The 21,962-nt window shown below is 35.5% G+C and overlaps 1 protein-coding gene and 1 non-coding gene across 11 annotated transcripts in view; one reads left to right on the plus strand and one right to left on the minus strand.

Moving 5' to 3' along the window:
- Positions 1-21,962, minus strand: part of CCDC88A (coiled-coil domain containing 88A) — a 139,636-nt gene that overhangs the window by 117,065 nt on the left and 609 nt on the right. For all 10 annotated transcript variants that reach the window (XM_038551291.1, XM_038551292.1, XM_038551293.1 and 7 more), the window contains exon 2: positions 21,817-21,917. In XM_038551291.1, coding sequence (XP_038407219.1) covers positions 21,817-21,917 — 101 coding nt within the window. The remainder of the gene's footprint in view (positions 1-21,816; positions 21,918-21,962) is intronic.
- On the plus strand, positions 19,982-20,054 carry TRNAE-CUC. The gene has a single exon. It is a non-coding gene; the product is annotated as a tRNA-Glu (tRNA).

A 21,962-nucleotide genomic window follows, 5' to 3' on the forward strand; every position in this document is an offset into this window, starting at 1 on the left:
AAATATAAATAAAGTTTTAAGGTTCTTTTTAAAATTTTTATGCCCAACATTCTTCACATGGTATTTCAAAATGTATTCAGTTGCCAGAAAAGCCTCTGGCCTCCTTTGCATAAAGCTCTTCTAAGAATTAGCAAATTTTAAGAATTTAGAATTTTGGTTTTCTTAAAATCTTTTAAGAATTTTTTGTAAAGACAATTTTATTTATAGGTTTGATATTAAGTTTTTCAGCCTTTGAGAAAGATTCCTTGAAACAATTAAGACAACCCTGAATATAAAAGAGAACAGTTTAGTTTTTATACACTAAGGATATCAGATGGATTATTTTAGCAATCTGAGAAAAACTAAAAAATGCAACTTACAAAAGCTAGAGAAAGTATTTCAAAAACTACACAGAAAAGTACTTCAACACTTAAAATTAACCTCACACTTAACACAGATTATTAAAGATAGGGGAATGAATGTTTCCTGCATCTTTTCATAAAACTATAGTGCTTTATGTTTACAAATCTTTGCTCCAAGTACATGGATTTTGAGGAGATTTCTATAATCTAGACTCATTTGGAAATCTAATAGCGAAGTTCTTTGGTAGAACAGCTGATACTAGGTACCCAGTTCCAGTTTCTAATCCACACTGTACCTATTGAAAGTTATTTTAATATGAAAACAGAACTGAAAGGTTCTTGTTTAGAATCTGAATAATACATCACTAATCCATCACAGCCTATCCATAAACTTTCTGGATTTGGGAGACCAGGATAACTGCTAATAAACACTCTAGGCATGGACCTAGAGAACAATAAACTTTCAATTACAAAGCTTGGGTTTCTCATTTGATTCATGCCTAATTTAAGTTAGGGTCATAATGACATATGTTAGGATCATAGGGAACAGGCCCTTTCACCCCAAGAATGCAATCTCTTCATGTGAGAAGGATGGACTACCTTCAGGTGAAACTGTCTGAAAAGTCCTAATCTCCACTCTCTGATAAAAGATAGCTGATTACTGAAGGAGAGACTTACTGAAAATTATGTACATCACGAAAATTAGTAACTTCAGAAAAAATAGGGTTTTTTTCCCCAAAGAAAAATGTAGGCTCTGCAGAAAACATCAGTTATACTAATATGAATATTGATTTAACTAAATTTGTAATAAATATATTAGAAGGAAAGAAGATATAGAGATGGCCATTAAAAAAAAAAAAGCTAAACCTTCATCTACCATTATTCAGAAGCCCACAGACAATGTCTCTCAAAGAGATAAATCAAGAAATACAAGGGTGGGCATGGTACCACTATAAATAGGACTTAACAACATTAGAAACTGCTTTTAAAAAGTTGAATTTTTACTCTAGGAAACAGAACTGAGAGTTAAGTTAAGAGCAGGGATTACATTTTTCACTATGAACCTTTATTTATTTATTTTTCTTTTTAAAGATTTTATTTATTTGAGAGAAAGAGAACATGGGCCGCACACACTAATGGGAGATAAGGGCAGAGGGATAGGGAGAAGCAGACTCCCCACTGAGCAGGGAGCTAGAAGACACAGGAGCTAGAAGACACAGGACCCTGAGATCACAACTACAGCCAAAGGCAGATGCTTAACTGACTGAGTCACCCAGGCACCCCCACTATGAACCTTTTAGTATTAATTAATTCTTTTAAACACATAAAGCATTTTTTAAAGAGAGTAAGACACGCAAAAAAAAAAATCATTTTGTGAAGCCTGTCCATTTTATTTACTTCTAGGAAAAACGATAAATAATTATATCCTGTTGTTACTTCACTGAAGCACATTTAAAGAGGCTATACATGTAGGATTCAGTGCAAGAGATTCAGAATCATATTTGTCAGACTATGAATAAACATAATAAAACAATCTAAAAAATTTCTTCTGTAAAAGGTATGCATTCTATGTAAAAAACAGAAAATACTACATTCCTGCATGTATTTTAAGGATCATTTTTTTATACACTAAAAGTCACAGTACAGTAATTTAAATAAATTGGGGTATAATATGAATCCAGAATTCTCTAAAAAGAAATTATAGTCCATTAAATATTCTAAATACTGTTTTTCCTTCATGTTTAATACTTAAAATACTAAACAAAGATTAATCCATAATATAGGGTCGATTAATGCAGTTTTGATTAAACTCTTTTTGAAAGCATACTTTTTTAAAAGAATTTCTCTTTGGAAAGACCCTTTGCTAAAATAAAAGATGAGCTTCTGAATGAGACACATATGATACGTGAGCAAGTAATTTTCTAATCATACATAGCTATTTCCAAGCCAACATAATCTCAGATCAACCATATCCTTTTATAAGATGAAAACTGAGAAATGCTTTAGAGGCAAATAGCCTAGCAATATAGTTCAAATCTGTCCAGCCAGAACTTAAATGCAACATGGCAGTAAAAGAGGGCCTCAAGCAATTTCACATTTATAAATGACCTACTTATGACAAGATGCATTAATTTCAATAAGCAGGCAATAGTATTATCTACTATTGTATACAGTAATTTTTAAATTAGGTAAAAGATGAAAAGAAAATAAGCAATTCTGCGACACTAACATTCTAAGATTTGGTCCATGTATAACCAAGGATTATGTCTTTACTTATTCATTGACTAATGTCTATGAGAAACAGAAATCTGATAGTTTTAATGGCTTTATGCTCTTCTACCCAGACTGCAAGCCTGTTATGTATCCTCCTGGACCATCTGTTTAGTGTTGGTGCTTAACAACTACATGTGCTCATGTTTTTGATCATGCCATTCTAATTTAAAACTAGTTGTAATGGAGATTATTTTAATTTTTGAGATATTTTATAATGTAACATATAACTACATAACATTTGCATGTCACTATGAAACATCTGAAATAAGTATTTGCTCATCTAACTTCAAATGTGCATATATCAGAATGATTGCTTCGTGAAAAATAATTAAGTAAAGCATAATCACCATATAGTGTTATCCAAGTAGCAAGGTAACCCAGCCTTGAGTTTATCAGTGAAATAAGTGGTTTTTAAAAAAGTATCCAGGTGGCTCAGTTGGTTAGGCGTCTGCCTTCAGCTCAGGTTATGATACCAGGGTCCTGGAATTGAGTTCTACATTTGGGCTCCCTGCTCAGTGGGGAATCTGCTTCTCCCTCTCCACCAGCCCCCTGCTTGTGATCTCTCTCGCATGCTCTCTCTCAAATAAATAAAAATCTTCTAAAAATCTTTTTAAAAATTAAAAAGAATCCGTTCACCTTAATTTCTCTACCTTCTCACATCAATCACTGCACATGATGGCAAAGAATAAAACCTAGTATTAATATAATTTTGTATATGTCTATTTATATATAGGATATTTTCATATATATTAACTAATTTGGTTTTTTTTCTTTTTTTTTTAACTAATTTGATCTTTACAAAGACTGAACAGTCATTTTTGGAGAGGTATGTAACATATAATTACCACATGGACATCTCCACACAACCCTCCTTCCTGTACTTTCTCATAATTTAAGATACATTAAGTTATCTCTTCAAAAGTTGAAAAATATGTATGACATTTACTAATTAACCCATGACTAAGCTAAGAGGACAGCATTACACTCACTGATTTAACAAAAAGAACTAATGCTTTATTTTTTTTAATTTTTATTTATTTATGATAGTCACAGAGAGAGAGAGAGAGAGAGAGAGAGAGAGAGGCAGAGACACAGGCAGAGGGAGAAGCAGGCTCCATGCACCGGGAGCCCGACGTGGGATTCGATCCCGGGACTCCAGGATCGCGCCCTGGGCCAAAGGCAGGCACTAAACCGCTGCGCCACCCAGGGATCCCTAGAACTAATGCTTTAAATAGAAAAGTTGCAGATGGACACAGAAATAATAAAAATCCAATACTATATGATATTTAACTTTGTTTTTATCTGAATTGGATAAAATGACTGAGTATCTAGCTATCTTTTACTTCTTATAATGAGCCACATGGGCCCTTCATATATTAAGCTAGCAGCTTTCCAACTTTTCAGTTTGAGAACCACTTTCTTTCCACTTTTAAACATTACTGAGGACTCTAAAGAGCTTTTATTTAAATGAAGTATACCTATGTATATCTATGTTAGAAATTAAAATTAAGAACCAGCAAATAATTAATCTAAAAAAACCCAAACTCCTTGAATGTTAATATAGAGAGCATTTTTATGATAAATAAATATATTTTCCAAACATAGAAAAAATTTTAGTGGGAATGACATTCTTTTACAACTTTGTAAATCTCTTTAATGTTTAGCTTAATAGAAAACATGTGAATTCTTAAAACTGATTCTGCATTCGATGTGTTGTGACATACTATTTTGTTCAAAGTAACTGAAGAAAATTAACCTCCCACAAATATGTAGAGTATTTTAACAGCCCTCTCAGATAATTAATATTCTTCTTTGATACTATCAAACTTCTGTAGAGTGGTACTTTCTTAAAGATTGGTTGCACTATAAATTCTGAAACTCTATCAGTGAACTCTTTTTACTGTTATATATTAAAATCCATTGGTGTATCTGGAATGTTGAATACATGATTTATATATACACGGTTTCTTATCATAACTGGTCATTTTGAAAATATTTGTTCACTGAGTTATAAAGATTTTCCAAACACTACACACTTTATTATTCAGTATAAAAAATCACATTAATCAATATCACCCCAATCTCATCAAAATTGTCTTTAAATATCAAGAAGCTATCAAGCTCTTGTTTTCTGTAATTCAGGTTTTATCAAGACAACACAATAGTCTTCCTTGAAATGGTAGGCTTACTTTGTTCATTTTTGAAAAAATGTCTGCCCAATACTCAAGTCTGAATAACCAGTTTGTCTGTTAATCATTTTTTCAAATAAAGTGTTCCACAAAATAGAGACTTGTTCAGCTTGCAACTCATGAAAAATTTGTAAGAACTCTTCCTTGAGATAATCATATTTTATTATGTAACAGAAGTATTTTATGCATACTTCCCATTTTTGTCCTATAGAATATTAAAAACAATACACACAAGGTCAAGAGTCAATACAAAAACTTTTACTGCTACACCAAGAACATTTTAAAGTGAAACTAGACTTCCTTTTAATTCTAAGTACACAGTGTGAGAAGAATACATGATTATAGAACAATTTGGTACCACTCCTTGATTCATGCTAAGGTGTCAGCACTATTACCCATCTTTGCTTTTGCACCATTGGTGCTTTTGCAACACAGGCAAAAAAAGGCAAATGACATCTTAATAGTATTGTAAAAATAATTTTGGTCTGGCAGACTGGCAGGAGTCTGTTAGGTCTGCCGTTGAGATCCACTGTATTAGGCAAATCAGTTCCTCTTCTTGGTATGGAGATCTGAGGATTTAGTATTATGGCTAATCAGTGCCTTCATAAAGTAAGCGAACCCTCTTTTATATGGTAAAAGTTACCACACAGCCAGTAACGAAAACAAAGTTTATAGCACCAATGAGCATCACTGATCCATGTTAGAACATTCATCCATTGTCCTTAAACCTTATCATAGAGTCAGAGAGGTTTGTTTAAATTTGTTTTAGTCAGTATTTTGGGGTAGTATTTGCTCCAAATCCAGTCAGTTCTAGAGACTCAAGAAATCTCAAACTGAGCTGATACATAATTAGGTATTTTACTTGATCAGTGACAGACTTGACTAGTACAGCTTTTACTCACACATCCTAGCAATTCAATAGAGAAAGCGTTTTTTTTTTTTTTTAAGATTTTATTTATTTATCTGACACAGAGAAAGAGAGCACAAGCAAGGGGAGCAGGAGAGGGAGTCCAATGCTGGGCTAGATCCAGGGAGCCTGGGATCATGACCTGACTTGTAGATGGATGCTTAACTGACTGAGCCACCCAGGTGCCCCTAAAGAAAGGATTCTTAACCTTAAGTCCATTAACCCTCCTCCTAGGATAATTTCAATAGCCCATTTTATTAATCATCAGTGAGAGGTAACAGTCATTGAAACTTATATTAAATAAGAAGTTTTAAAATTCAGTAAGAAAATCTTTTTGCATCATCAGTTTCTCTAATATTAAAAAAAAAAAAATCCCCACTCAGAATTACCCTAAGAATTCAGTCAGGAACAGAATAAAATTACCACAATATTGGTTTAATTTGCCCTTTTCAGTGTACCATAAAAGTGCTTCAAAGGCATCACAAACAAACTCCATTATAAGCCCACCAATTAAAGGGGGAGAAAAAGATACCTGATAAAAAAGCACTACTAAAGACAGAAATGAAAGAAGAAATACAATAAAGGGGCATCTGGGTGGCTCAGGAGGTTAAGCATCTGCTTTCAGCTCAGGTCATGATCCTGGAGTCCTGGGATCCAGCCCTGTGAGGGGCTCCCTGCTCAGCGGGGAGTCTGCTTCTCCCTCTGCCACTCACCTAGCTGTGCTCTCTCACTCACTCGCTCAATCTCAAATAAATAAATAAAATCTAAAAAAAAAAAAAAAAAGGAAAAAGGAATACAATAAAAAAATAGTAGTAAAATAGAAGAGAAAAAAATAGCCATACAAACAAACCAAGTACTGTACTGGAAAATATGTGATGAGCTGAAAACCCAAGGTAAAAGAGAGGTACACAATTAGGGAGATAAGGAATTATTAATAGACGAAGTAAAGAATTTGTGGCATGGTCTACAAATAGCTCCAGAGAAATAAAATGTTTTAGGGACCTCCAATTTAATAAAATGGGTCCCTAGTTTTTAGAAGACAGAGGAAAAAATGATGTAAACTTTTAGAATATTTTGAAAGCAGCCGGGAACAGAAAGTTGATGGATAATGGGATATTCAAAAGAAAAACCTACAATACTCAGTATCAGACTTAATTTATGCATTGCAGAATTAAAACAAAAATAAAAATAAAACTTATGGAGAACTATACAAAAACCAAAATTTTCTTCCAGAATAAATAACTCTGGAACAGACTATTTTTCAGAATAAAGTGTAAAACAGAGTAATTATATGAATGCTCTCAGATAACAGAAAAACTTATTGAGAATGGCACTATCCAAAAACACTGGCCCGAGCTCTTTCTATAAGCACAGACAAAAACTTTGAATCCTTATAGTTAACAAAAATATAACACAAAGACCGCTAAATTCTTACAACCGAGGAATTAAAATGCAACTTAATTTTTTGGGAATTGTTAAATCTCCTAAATAAGTTAGATCCTATTAATGCAGACTTTAAAGCATTCTGACAGTCCAAATGAATTATAATAATACATCCTCAAAACTATTTCATTCAACACAAAAATAAAATATGTACTAACAGTAATGAAAATGTAAATGAGTACAATACCTAGCTATTGACATGTTTCTCATATAAAATTAGGCATCATTGTAGAAACACATTGCTGTATTACACATATTAAATGTTTTCAGTTTGCAAGTTAAGAAAAATGTCCTTATTTTTTCACGCAAAATTAAATATCCAAACTTAATATCCTCTTTCCGAGAAATACATAACTTTAAGTCTGTCTGCTCAGCTCTAACCTGGGCATATCATCTTTCATTCTTCCCTTTCATACATTACAGTATATCTAGAATTCCATCAATTCCTTTGCAAATTCTAGAATTTGCTCCTTCTCCTCCACTCATGCATCCCACCCTGACCAGGACAGAATGATATCCATCACTACCCATCTATCTTCTACTATCATCTACTTGTTCCTACCTATTCCTCATCTTTGTTCCCAGAACTAACACAATGTAAAAGTTTCACCGATTTGCTGATATAGTCTCACTACCTGCAAGAGTATACACAGCATATGCTTAATAAATACTGGATGAACAAAGTCCATACTCAATCTGTTCTACAAACTAATGGTAAAGTTATTTTCCTAATAAGTAATTTTAAATGGCTAATTCCCTAATAAGTAATTTTAAATGGCTCTACAATGCCTGCCATGTGCAGCTTAAATTATACTATTTTTCAAGTTTCTCATAATTTGACCTACTCTGCCTATGCAACTTTTTATTCTTCTGTTTCCCAACTTGGATGGATCCTCTACCAAGGCTAGTCTCCTCACCACCTCCCAAATCATAAATATAACATGCTTTTTCCTCATGTTGATTTCCTAGCTTAAAATACCCTCCTCTCTTCATCTATGGCTATCCAAGTCCAATCATTCCACAAGGTTTGAATTAAATCTAACTTCCAGGGCACTTGGTGGCTCAGTAGGTTAAGCATTTGACTCTTGATTTCGCTCAGGTCATCATTTCCAGCTCCAGGTTCTAAGATTGAGCCCTGCATCGAGACCCACACTGGCACTGTGCTCAGTGTAGAGTCTGTTTTGTCCATCTCCCTCCCTGCGCCTTGCTCCCGTGTGCAGGAGGCATGCACTCTCTCAAATAAATAAACAAACAAACAAACAAATAAGTAAATTCTTAAAAAAAAAAAATCTAACTTCCTCCCCTTAATTTCCCTGACGATCTATACCTCTAGTGACCAAATCTAACTTCTAATTTGTAAACAGTAGGGCCCCCTAACCTATTCACACTAACATACACATCCTCTCACTCACTCAAAACAAACAAAATTCATAAAACTAAAAAAGAAAAAAAAAACTTAAGCTAATAACAAAAGATTTACTTTCAAATACATATTTGGGATCATTCATCATTTGTTACAGATTCATCTTAATAATATATATTCAATGCTTAACACAAAGACTTAGGTTTAAAACAAATGAGGTACTATAAGATTTTGAATCATGACATGAATAGTCTATTTACAAAGGTGGAAATACAGTTTAATTCATTTGCAACGATTTATTTTTTTTATTTTTATTTTTATTTTTTTATGATAGGCACACAGCAAGAGAGAGAGAGAGAGAGAGAGAGAGGCAGAGACACAGGCAGAGGGAGAAGCAGGCTCCATGCACCGGGAGCCCAACGTGGGATTCGATCCCAGGTCTCCAGGATCGTGCCCTGGGCCAAAGGCAGGCGCTAAACCGCTGCGCCACCCAGGGATCCCCATTTGCAACGATTTAAAATATAGAGTTGGAAAAAAAAATAACCTTCAATTATGAGAAAACTAAACACTGCATTTTCCCCTCAACATTCAAGTTAATGGAGAATTACTGTGGTTTACCCTTTTTAAACCAGTTTTGGCAAAAACAGATCGGAGTATAGCCTCCACTGGTCTTTCTTCACAATCTCTTATCCTCCACAACTCTGTAGTAATCCAAGTCTTAATCAATGAATAGGACCCAATACCTAAAACTAAACTATCTTCCTTGGTCCTTACCACCCAAAGAAAGGAAACAGTCATGTTGTCAATAATAATGTGAAGTTCACTGCTGTTTTTTTTTTTTTTCCTAGCCTTCACTAGGAAAGTAAATTACATTAAGAATACACAATTGTTTTAAATTTTCTGAAAAACTACAGAGATATCCCACAAAGTTTGATGTTTAAAACAAGCAGTATACTAATATGAAAAATTAAACTTCCTCACCATTAAATTTTTCTTTAATTATAACACCATTAAAGTTAGCTATTTTTTCCCAGCTTTCAAAATATTCATTTCTAAATCTAGTCTTAATCAAGAGATCATTAACCTTACAAAGAATAAGAAAATAAATTCTTTCTCAACCTTAGTTATTTTCACTCTATTCCATTTTATCCACCCATTAGCATAGTCTAACCTTGACCCTAAATCATCATTCAGAGTTACAACCTTCAAAATCTCAAATTCTGAAATTCCCCTCTGACTTCATTCAACTCCAATTCCACCCTTTCTCACCTTCTTCTAATCCTAACTCTTCCTTCATCCTATTGCAACCTCCACTCTATCAGACTCCTCCTGATGACACCTGCTTTCTTCCTCACTTTAATGCTCACACTCTATTCATTTCAACTGTTCACCTGGATATTCTACCCTATGTCTACATCATCTATCTCCAATTCTGAGCAAGCTCTACAGATCTTTTTGTCAGTTTCTGAGCAGCTACGATTACTGGGTAAGTTATTCAACCATGCTGATTGGCTCCACTACAAATACATGGTTTCCAAATCTCAAGTAAGCCATCAACCTTGCATGACAATATTTGGATGCATCTTCACCTGACTCCCTTTGTGATTTCCTCCCAGCAGCCTTATGAATTTTCCTACTTTCCTCAAACTTTCAGGCTTTTAATGTTGCTGTGTTGCTGTTTCGTAGGATCTATCATTGACCCTCATCTGTAATTTTTTTCTGACACCCATGTCTTTAGTTTCTACCACACACTTAAAAGTAAATTCCCGTTTCGTAGGATCTATCATTGACCCTCATCTGTAATTTTTTTCTGACACCCATGTCTTTAGTTTCTACCACACACTTAAAAGTAAATTCCCGTATCTCTATTCTAGACCTTTCCCCTGAGCACCAAACCATTATATATCCACCTGCCCACAAGATATTTCTTACTGTCCACCCAGACACTCCAAAATTAACTCAGAACTTTAAAATTAACTTTCTACACTTCCTCTCCCCTCAATTTTCATCCTCTTCTAATGTCTTACTTACTAAGGGCGTTACCATCTGCTCTTTACACAAGTAAAAAGTATGGTAGTCATCCCAGACTAATCCCTTTCTCATTCTGTGTATCAAATTAGTAACCAAGTCCCATCATTTCAGGGTTATCTCTCTTCCATATCACATCTACATCAATGCTGTTTCTATCTCGATTCTGCCCCTCCCTATGCACTAAATTCAATCTTTCTGAAATGCAAATGCTATCTGTTTCAATTCCTTTTATGATTTCAATAGCCCATATTACTGTTTTCCATGCTGGAGTAAGGTAGTGTTTTATTTATTTATTTATTTATTTATTTATTTATTTATTTATTTATTTATTTATTCATTCATTCATTCATTCATGAGAGACACACACAGAGAGAGAGAGAGGCAGAGACATAGGCAGAGGGAAAAGCAGGCTCCCTCCAGGAAGCCTGATGCAGGACTTGATCCCAGAACCCTGGGATCACATCCTGAGCTGGAGGCAGATGCTCAACCACTGAGCCACCCAGGCATTCCTAAGGTAGTGTTTTAAAATACAAAATTATCAAGACTCTCCGAGGATTAATCTACAGATATCCTAAGAGTCCACAGACCCATTATAAGAAAGTGACTTAAGAAACTTAAGAAATTAGTCTTATTCTATTAAAAAAAAAAACCCTCTCAATGTGAATTATCACTGCCCAAGAATTTTGTCATCATTACCTCTCAGAAAAGAATTTAAATTATTGAAATGAAAACAAAATTAAAATTCCTAAATTACCACAGACACCCCCTCCCCCAATATCTGTGGACCTAGTTTAAGAAACGCTAGCTATGATGGTTAATGTTGTGTGTTACCTTTGATGCACCACAATGCATAGATATTTGGTCAAATATTATTCTGATGTTCTGTGAAGGTGTGTCTTTCAGTAAGATTAACACATTAAATCAATGGACTTTGAGTAAAGCAGATTACCCTCCATAATATGAGGGGGCTTCATCCAATCATTTGAAGGTGTTAATGGAACAAAGGCTGACCTCCTTCTAGCAAGCTGCCATTGAGCTCAATGCAATTCTTCCCTGAGTCTCCAGCCAGCCAGCCAGCCAGCCTGCCAGCCTGCCCCATCAGTTTTTAAAGTAGCCAATCCTCCACAATCTCATGAGCCAATTTCTTAAAATAAATCTTTCTCTGTCTGTATACACACACACATGCACACGTGCACACACACACGCACCACTTGGGAGTTCTGTTTCTCCAAAGAGAATCTGAAGTAACACATGTCTCTACAGGAAAAAAAATCCAATCTTCTTAACATGGTATCTAAGGACAGACTCCCAATCCCCACCTCTTCAAATTCATCTCCTACGTGAAAGAAGCATACAATCTCTGCTTCAGCTATACAAAATAACCTATAGTTATTTGATTGTACTATTTTTAGTCACATCAACATGCCTCTTTTTATGCCATTTTCCTCCTACTCCCACTGTTTCTGATTCCTACTTACCAAACTGGTCCTATTCAACTGTCATGTCCTAGTTCAAATTTTCCCTCTTATAAGTGAAGAATCACATCTCTCCTTGTGCCAACGTTATTTCAAGAACATAATTCCACTATATAGCACATGTATCACACTTCAATTTATTTGCATGTTGTCCCTCTTACTAGTGAACAAAGAGACCATACTTTAATCAGCATCGTATCCTCAGCACCTAGCAGATAGCTTGTGATACAGTGAGCACTCAGGAACTACTCACTAAACTGATCTTTGACTGAACCATTCCTTCAGCCTCCTCACTGAGTACTGTATTTAGACTATGGCAAAACACATCTCAGCTCTGAGTCCCACTCTGGCCCTCCCCAGGCCATGAGTCTAGCCACTGGGCTACGAATCCGTGGAAACAAGAGGATATAATCATTCACTTCCCCTTCTAGATGACACTGAAGTCACCTGGAACTCTAGAATTTCTTGCCCAAATATCTCTAATCCAATTGCAGGGCTTGCACAGGGCTCTTCCCTATGTCTGTCCTGAGGATGGACTATGCTAAAGATGTATATACTGCTGTGCCAAGGACTACTATTGGAAGAGCCTGGATCTTGGACATGCATGCAGGATGTCCACAGGCATGCACATGAGGCCTCTCTGAGACAGTAGAGCTAGGGATGTGGGGAGGAGGTTGGGCTCCACAAAATTCTGATTTAACACTGAATTTATGAATTCTCAATTCCATAAATTCTAAATTTGAATCTTTCTTTTAAAGTCACTATGAAAGTATATTTTTCAAGATAAAAGTTCAGAACATAGTCAACAATTTATTAGTTTGGTTTATAACCTTTAAACATTTAGGCCTTTTGTGCTAAATGAATACTTGCCCTGAGTCTCAGAAATGTCAGAATAAAGTTGATGACTTTCATCAACCTAGTTTTATTAAATATTGAACTAGCAAAAATAGAGCTAAGATAGCACAGGAATAAAATCAGGAAAAAAGAAGAGTATACAGACATACCTCCTTTATTGTGCTTCACTTTACTGCACCTTGTAGATAACTACATTTTTTACAAATGGAAAGTTTATAACAATCTTCTGTTAACAAATCTATTGGCACCGTTTCCCCAACAGCATTTGCCCACTTTGTGTCTCGGTGTCACATTTCGGTAATTATTGCAATATTTCACTTTCCATTATTACAGTATTTACAATGATCTATGATCAGTGAGTGATCTTTGATGTTGCTATTGTAAATGTTTTGGGGCTGCCACAAGCTGCACCCATGTAATACAGTAAACTAATCAAAAAATATTGTATGTATTTTGACTGCTCCACCAACCACCATGATCCAGGAATTAAATTTAAAATTTTCCACGTAGTCTTTTCCTCTACACCATACCAACTCTCTAAAAGTAGTTAGCTTGGTAATGACTAAATTGAATATTGACAGACATCTCTTAAAATCAATTAAAACCTCAAATATTATTTTTAAACACTGAAACACCATGTTTAGAATGGTACCAATCCATTTCACAAACCCTAAGAGAAGGTCAACTGGTGTTCTGAAAAGAGTACAGTTAAGAACTGATGTTCTTCAGGGCACCTGGCTGGCTCAGTCTATAGAGCATGCCATTTGATTTTGGGGTTATGAATTTAAGCCTCACACTGGATAGAGAGATTACTTTAAAAAAAATAAGTAAATAAAATAAGAAATTTTAAAAATAAAAAAGAATTGCTCTTCCTTTATGAGTTTCCCATATTAATACATGTTATAGAAATTTTTCAGTTAAAATTTTCAGAAATACTCCCATTTGTAGCCACTAGTTTCTGTTCTCTAGGTTCTCAACACTTCTTGTAGCTTAAATAGATATAGATCAGAGAATCAGACAATCACAATGGACTACTCTTATAAACATCAGTCAAATATAAGGCTGTTGGCAAAAATCTCAATATGTTGGATATTATTATCAGGGACATTATTGGAAACCAAACTGAAGTCACTGTATATTCTTTTTTTTTTTTTTAAAGATTTTATTATTTATTTATTTATTTATTTATTTATTTATTTATTTATTTGAGAGAGAGAGAATGAGCACAAGTAGGAGGTGGCAGAGGGAGAAAGAGACTCCCCACTGAGCAGGGAGTCAAATGCAGGACTCAATCCCAGGATCCTGGGATCATGATGTGAGTCAAAGGCAGACACTTAATCAACTGAGCCACCCAGGCACCTCAGTCACTGCATGTTCTAATACCATACAAAAGCATGGTCTATGACTTGTTCTTACAACCTCAACTCAAGGAAGACATAACATATGGGGAAGGGGCACCTAGGTGGCTCAGTAGTTGAGCATCTGTCTTTGGCTCAGGTTGTGATCCCAGGGTCCTGGGATCGAGTACCACATCAGGCTCCCTGCAGGGAGCCTGCTTCTCCCTCTGCCTATGTCTCTGCCTCTCTTTCTGCATCTCTTATGAATAAAATATCTAAAAAAAAAAAATAACATATGGAGAAAATATTCAATAAAGGTAATTAAATAACAGGACAGAGAAAGAACAAAAGAAAAGAAATAGAAAACAAACTAGAGGAGCCTGGGTCGCCCAGTTGTTTAAGCATCCAACTCTTAATTTCAGCTCAAGTCATGATCCCAGGGTTATGAGATTGAGCCCCATGTGTTGGGCTCTGTGCTGAGCATGGAGCCTGTTAAAACTCTGTTTCTCGGGACGCCTGGGTGGCTTGGTGGCTGAGCATTTGCCTCTGGCTCAGGGCGTGATCCCAGAGTCCCAGGATGGAGTCCCAAACTGGGCTCCCTGCACGGAGCCTGCTTCTCCCTCTGCCTATGTTTCTGCTTCTCTCTCTCTCTCTCTCATGAATAAATAAATAAAATCTTTTTATAAAACAACAACAAAAAAAAAGATTTTGTTTCTCCCTGGGGCACCTAAGTGGCTCAGTTGGTTTCAGCACTGGTCATGATCTCAAGGTTGCAGGATTGGGGATCGAGCCCATGTTGGGCTCCTTGCTTAGTGGGGGTCTGCTGGGGTCTCCCTTTCCTTTTGTCCTTCCCCACCATATTCACACTTGCTCACACACTCTCTCTCTAAATAAAGTAAAACTAAATTCTATAATACCAAGACTAGAGTTCTCAAATTTTAAAAAATTAATAAAATTATAAAATGTTTCATTCACTCCTTTGACATTTATTTTTATTTTTATTTATTTATGATAGGCACACAGTGAGAGAGAGAGGCAGAGACACAGGCAGAGGGAGAAGCAGGCTCCATGCACCGGAAGCCCGACGTGGGATTCGATCCCGGGTCTCCAGGATCGCGCCCTGGGCCAAAGGCAGGCGCCAAACCGCTGCGCCACCCAGGGATCCCTCCTTTGACATTTAATAAAAACTTATGACATACCAAATCTCTGCTAGGTGCTGGTGATACATAACAAAATCTCTAGCTTCTAACTGCTAACTATTTAGTAGCTGCAGCACTTTAACAATTTGGTAGACATATATGACAGGAAAGAGGGCAACTAACCATGCCAAGAGGCTTCAAAGAGTATTAAAGAATGAATAAAAACTTGATAGGCAAAAAAGGGGAAAAGGGCAGTATACAGGAAAATGATTATTATAAAAATAGAAATAAAATTAAGATCAATAGCTAACAATAATTTAATCTTGCTGTATGCTAAGCATTGTTCACAAATTATCCTATTTGAGGGATCCCTGGGTGGCGCAGCGGTTTGGCGCCTGCCTTTGGCCCAGGGCGCGATCCTGGAGATCCGGGATAGAATCCCACATCGGGCTCCCGGTGCATGGAGCCTGCTTCTCCCTCTACCTGTGTCTCTGCCTCTCTCACTCTCTCTCTCTCTGTGACTATCATAAATAAATTTTTAAAAAATTATCCTATTTGATTCTCATAACCCTGTGATTCTCCTTTCATCCTGTTTATGAAATGAAAAAATTGAGAAGAAACTTGCTAAAGATCATACAGCCATATAGGGGTGACATCAACAGAGATTATGCAAAACTAAGCTGTGAATGATCATAATTTGTTTGAAGAAACAGAAAAAGGTAGGTAGGCATGGCCTAGCACACAATAATACTAATGACAGCAACCAGCACTGAGGATACAGTAGTCAACAAAACAGAAAATAAGTATTATCTGTGTCTTATTAGAGAGTAAGTCTATTCCAGGAAGGAAACATAAATTTTCATCTCATAGATGTAGACTGAGATATGGAAATGCTAAGTAAATTGTTTAAGGTCATACGCTAATAAGTAGTGTAGTGAGAATTAAATCCTGTCTGACTTAAAGTCTGACGCAAAGTCCAAATTCATTCTACTTTACCACATTAGCTTTCTATTATTTGTTCACTCAACAGAAGTATATCCAGTACCTACTGTATGTCAAGCATTGTGCTAGGAATAGAGATGAAAGATATAGTCCATGGCTTCAAGAAATTCACAGGTTAGTCACTGGAATCAAACATACCAAGAGCTGCAATACACTGAGATAAATGCTACTACCACCAAAGTACATTCAGAATCTTATGGAAGCACATATGATCACAGATGAGAAAACAACTTGAAGAGAGGCAAGCCCCAAAATAAGACCAGTCAGGGCTACAGCATTAATCCAAAAGTCAGGGGCACATCTAAGAAATATCTGGGCGATAAATCACAAAACTTAGTTAACAAGACTCCAACTATGATTGTATCATAAGAGTATTTTTTTTAAAGAACCAAAAAACAAAAACAAAACTAAGAACTATGAAGCCCAACGAGAACACCCAAGATATCCATACCAAAATTCAAAGTCAATGCCATACTTGGTAAGAAACCCATATATTTTATAAGTCATTTTAGGGTTGCTATAGTTATAAAGTTAGCACAATCTATTTTTGAATGTAATTGAAGTATAACTAACATACAGTGTTATTTAAGTTTCAGGTATAACAATATAATGATAAAACACTCCTATACATTACTCAGTGTTCATGAAGGTTAAGTGTACTCTTGATCCCCTTTATCTATTTCATCCCTCTCTCTCCACTTCCCCTTACTTTTGAATCTTAAACATTCATAGAACTAAGAAACATTTCTCAGTCAACCTCCTCTTTTAGATAAATGGTTTCTTTTAGGTACACTTTATGAAGCTGCTTCTCAGGAAATATTTAAGGAGAATATACATACCATGTGTCATTTAATTTTTGTCATTATTAATTTTTTTAATTAAAAAATTATTTTCATAATAGAGGACTTCTAAAGTTCCTTCAAACCCAAGATTCTAAAAGAAGAAAAACCATAACAGGTATATATCATAACTGTCAAGTATTTCGAATATAGATCTCTATGGTTATCTAATGGAGTTGAATCACATCATTGTTCTGATACCATTAACAATTTTCTCATATATCCTATATCCATATTTTCAACTGCTTAGGTAATATCAATACGCTTTTTTAAATTTTAGGATTATGAAATTCACTATAATGTTATTTCTTAAAATTTCATAGCAAGTAACATTTGAAATGGGTTACACAACTGCATGACATCTCAAACAGAGAAATGATTATTTTTACTGTCACCAAGCCCTATGTCTGATAACTAGCACAAAGAAAGAAAGATTTCATTTGGCTGAAGTATGAAAATGCCCTGCGGCATGCAGAAGAGCTGGCCCATCATTCCCAATCTCTAAAGAGCTTCCCCTTCCCGTTAGTTAAAGAGGACTGATGCCATGTCACAAGCTCTTAAAGAGATTCTTTGATTTAAGGAGCTAGTCGATGAAATCCAGGATTCATCTCTAAATGCAGGGAAACCCAAGTCAGCGAACAGACTCCGAAATTATAAGGCAGTGTTGGTAAACTGGCATGAAGAAGTCAATGTAAACAATGTCCAAATGCCAAATCCAAAGCCGCTAATCAATATTCTTACTTTTAGTAAATACTGTAAATGAAAAAAAAAATCTATAGGCCTTCTATAATAAAATCGTATGTCACAACTAAAAGCAGGAATATAAGAGTGGCAGGCCAATGTAACTATAAGTACATAAAAGATTTCCACTTTAGCCAAGATCTAGAGTATCAGGAACCAAATTTACCCTCCTGCCTGAAACAACTGGAAAAAAAAGTACAAAATATATCAAGTGTTTTTCAAGGCAACGGTTATTAGGCAACACAGGACAGTAGATTCCTGATAGATGGGAAACACACAAGATGAATCCTTGACTGTCCCAACTTATTACCTTGAAAGAGTTCCTAGGCTATAGAGCAGAGATGGAGAACCCAGGCAATGAGGTGAGATGCAACTTAAGCTAGAAATAACAAGATGACTATCATACATAAAGCAAAGTAACGAAGAGTAGAAAGGTTCACGGAAAAATCCAGAGATCTACAGAGGGTATCCCTCAAGTCTTGAGTACTCATTAGTATATACATGTGAGGAAGCTACCCAAGAACAGTGAAAAAAACACCAAAAAAGGATTAGAGGGAACACCACCCAGGGTTCATACAGGTCCAGGAATAGTTTCTGTTTTCACCACCCAAAGTACTGAGATGGGTTTTGCCAACAAAGTGACAAAGTGGTACTACTTGATACAACTTAAAAGCAGGATCTAAAAAGATCAAACTGTTTCCAAGAAATTTAGTTATCCCAGAACAAGGCTCAAGAATACCTAATGAAATACAAAAATATCCAGCACCCAAAAAGGGAAAACTCCAAATGTCTAACATCCAATCAAAAATTACCAGGCATTCAAAAGCAAACATACACAATCCTTCATAAGAACAAGAATCAATCAAAACCAATCTAGAAATTATACAGACAGAATGGAAAGAAACATTAATCCTTTTATAACTATATTCCATTTGTCAAGAAGCTACAGAAAAGACAAAGCATGAAAGGTATAGAAATGGAAGATATAAAAAAGGACCGGATTTCTAGAATAAAACTGTAATGTCTGAAATAAAACATATGGACACAATTAACCATAAATTTTAAACACTATAGAAAAAAAGATTAATGAAGTCGGAGACATAGCAAAATTATCCAAAATGAAGCAGAGAAGCCTGAAAAAAATTGAACAGAACATCAGTAAACATCAAGCAGCCTGATTTACATGTAGCTGGACTTCCCAAAGGGCAAGTGGGGGCAGGAAAAATACACAAACACACACTTAAATATTCTCACATAAATATATATTTTTAAAAATAATGACCAAAACTTTCTGAATTTGTTAAAAACTACACACCCATAGATCCAAGAAACTCAACGAACTCCAAGCAAAACAAACATGAAGAAAAAAGTATATAGTTTCATTTAGGAAGGGTTCTCACTCACAAACTCTGTAAACAAATTTAATCTAGAAATGACTTAGACTAAGATTAATTTTTAGGTTACCTTACTAGGTACAGTCTCAACTAACAAGAGAATACATTAATTAAATCAAACACTAACTTGAGTAAAGTACTTAACAGAAATCCTAATGATTTTAAAGTTATAGCAAAATGCAGCTTTAACAACAATGTATATTTTGTTGCTCTACTAAGTAAATAATTCATCAAAAAAAATTTATTCTGGCAAATTATTTTTTAAAAAGCTAATGCCTATTCCTCTTTTTCTTAATTTTCTTTTCCTTTAATTTATATAGGTCATTCAGCACAGAATTAGGACACTGAAAAAGTTTTAAAGAAACTGAGAGGTGGAACTGAAAACAGAAGCAGATCTGAGGTTTGGAATGGAGCTAGTCCTCCCCTACAAAAAAAAAAAAAAAAAAAAAAAAACAAACCCTGGCAACCACTATTTTGAAACACCATTACTTTCAAAATATACATATGTATTTTTGAATATAAAACTGCACTCAATGTGAAAACAAGCTTAAGTGTCTGTTTTTAGCACCTCAGTTCACTATTCAGTACTCAAAAAAAAATGGAAGTGTTTTTTGGAAAAAGAATAATTCAAGTAAGTGGAAAACAAGGGGCGCCTGGCTGGCTCAGTCAGTAGAGCATGAGACTCTCAATCTCAGGGTCAAGAGTTCAAGCCTCACGTTGGGCATGAAATCTACTTTAAAAATAAACAACGAAAGAAAGTGGAAAACTAAAGTAATGTATTTTCCTAGTTTGTAAAAATTCCTTTTTTTAGGGCTCAGAATACAATTTCAAGATTTTCTGTCTAAAAACAAGAGACAGGAACAAATTCTGAGTATCTACTCTAATGGCTACCCTTCCTGTCATGTGGGTTTCCTAAAACAGAAGTCAATTTAATTATTCTACCATTCTGCTTAGGGAATGGTGGGATACTTCAAAGATAAAAAATAGTTCCAGTGGGAGAGCTGCCAAAAATATATTTACTATCCCTGGAAATAATTAATGTCGACATTCCTTTTTCCTTTCTAAAAGAAAAAAATACATACACATTTAGTGACTATATATATATATTTTTTTGGTTTTATTTTATACAAATAAAACACCTTCAGAAAGCATATAGTAGTATAATACTTCCCTGTAGGATCAACACATACATGAAAAACAGCACACAAATCTCTCTAAGCACACAGACTACAAATATTTCTGAGCACACAGACTAAGTTACCACTGCAACATTGATGAACTTGACTTCTACCTCTTTTAAATAAGAAATCTAAAAAGAAACGTAATTTCCTACAACATACAGAAATAATATTTTGTTATTAGCCTATTAACAATAGACTTATTCCTTAGTAACAATTATTCACTGATAATGCACTGAAGTGCCTCAGGTATAAAAGGTAAGAATGCCTTGAAATTGGAAGTTCCAAACTACTCACTCATGTAATCAGATTCTTTTCAAGAGAGAAGGCTAAATACACATTATTTTGAGCACAACTATAACAATTCAGAGTTTGTACTTAGAAAACCTACACTGATGTACTTGGAATGCATGTAGCCCAATATCTATAATGATACAAATGGTATTTATTTCGCTGACCTAGCTACCAATAGGATTTTGACATTCAATTCCCATCCTAAAAACACTTTCCTACTTAACACAAACCCAGCACCATAAACTTAAAAGACAAAGATCTGCCTACTAAATCATTATCTAGCTGTCATCACGAAGTCAGTAACCCGCATTTCACAAGTAGCCTTAAAAATACCTTAAAATGACCTCCCAAATCTTAATCACATGATTGATGTGATGATCATCTCATCAGACTTGAGTTACTGTACCCATTTAAATTACTCGCTACAGCAACAGTTCCGACCAATCAGAACTGCTATTTGAGATTCTCTCTTCTGAAATCTGTTCTTACTTCACCGGTTTCAAAATCTGAGTCACTTATTTTTAGACACAAAGGTTAATAAGAAGCATTTCTGCATCAAATACACATAACTGCACAGGAAAGGCTTTATCCTCCCCCCCCCCCCCCCCCCCCGGCCCCACTACTACCACCAGCACCACCACCACCAGCACCACCACCACCACCACCACCACCCCCCTTAGGAAACTATTATTTTCTCTCTCTCTCTTTTTACCAAATTATCAGAGGACAATGTGGTTTGGATTTCAGCACTGAAGACAATTAGGTGACAATACACGGTTGGCAGAATGAAACATTATAAAGTTCCTCAATATTAACAGGCATTAATCACTGAGGTCGTGATGAAACGGGCCGCTGGGGCACGCAAGACCATCACGCCTTTCCGCGGTCCAATTCTTAAGCCACCGGGATTCTTTTCAGCCCAAGAGCCAAAATCAGGAGCTTACACATAAAGTTTCCAGGATGCCCCCCTTTTTCAACGAAAACAAGCTGCCTAGAAAAGAAAAGAACACTTACATTTGGAGCATGACCTGGTTCAGGAACACCCCGTCCACCAAAGCCACATACTCGTCCAGGTTGGTCCCATTTCCTGCAGCCAGGGGTCCAAACGTTTTAACCTAGAACAGAAGGCTCGTTAAGGACACGAACGCCCACCTCCATCC

This window comes from Canis lupus, chromosome 10 (genome assembly GCF_011100685.1).
Source record: "Canis lupus familiaris isolate Mischka breed German Shepherd chromosome 10, alternate assembly UU_Cfam_GSD_1.0, whole genome shotgun sequence".
Taxonomy (NCBI): Eukaryota; Metazoa; Chordata; class Mammalia; order Carnivora; family Canidae; genus Canis; species Canis lupus.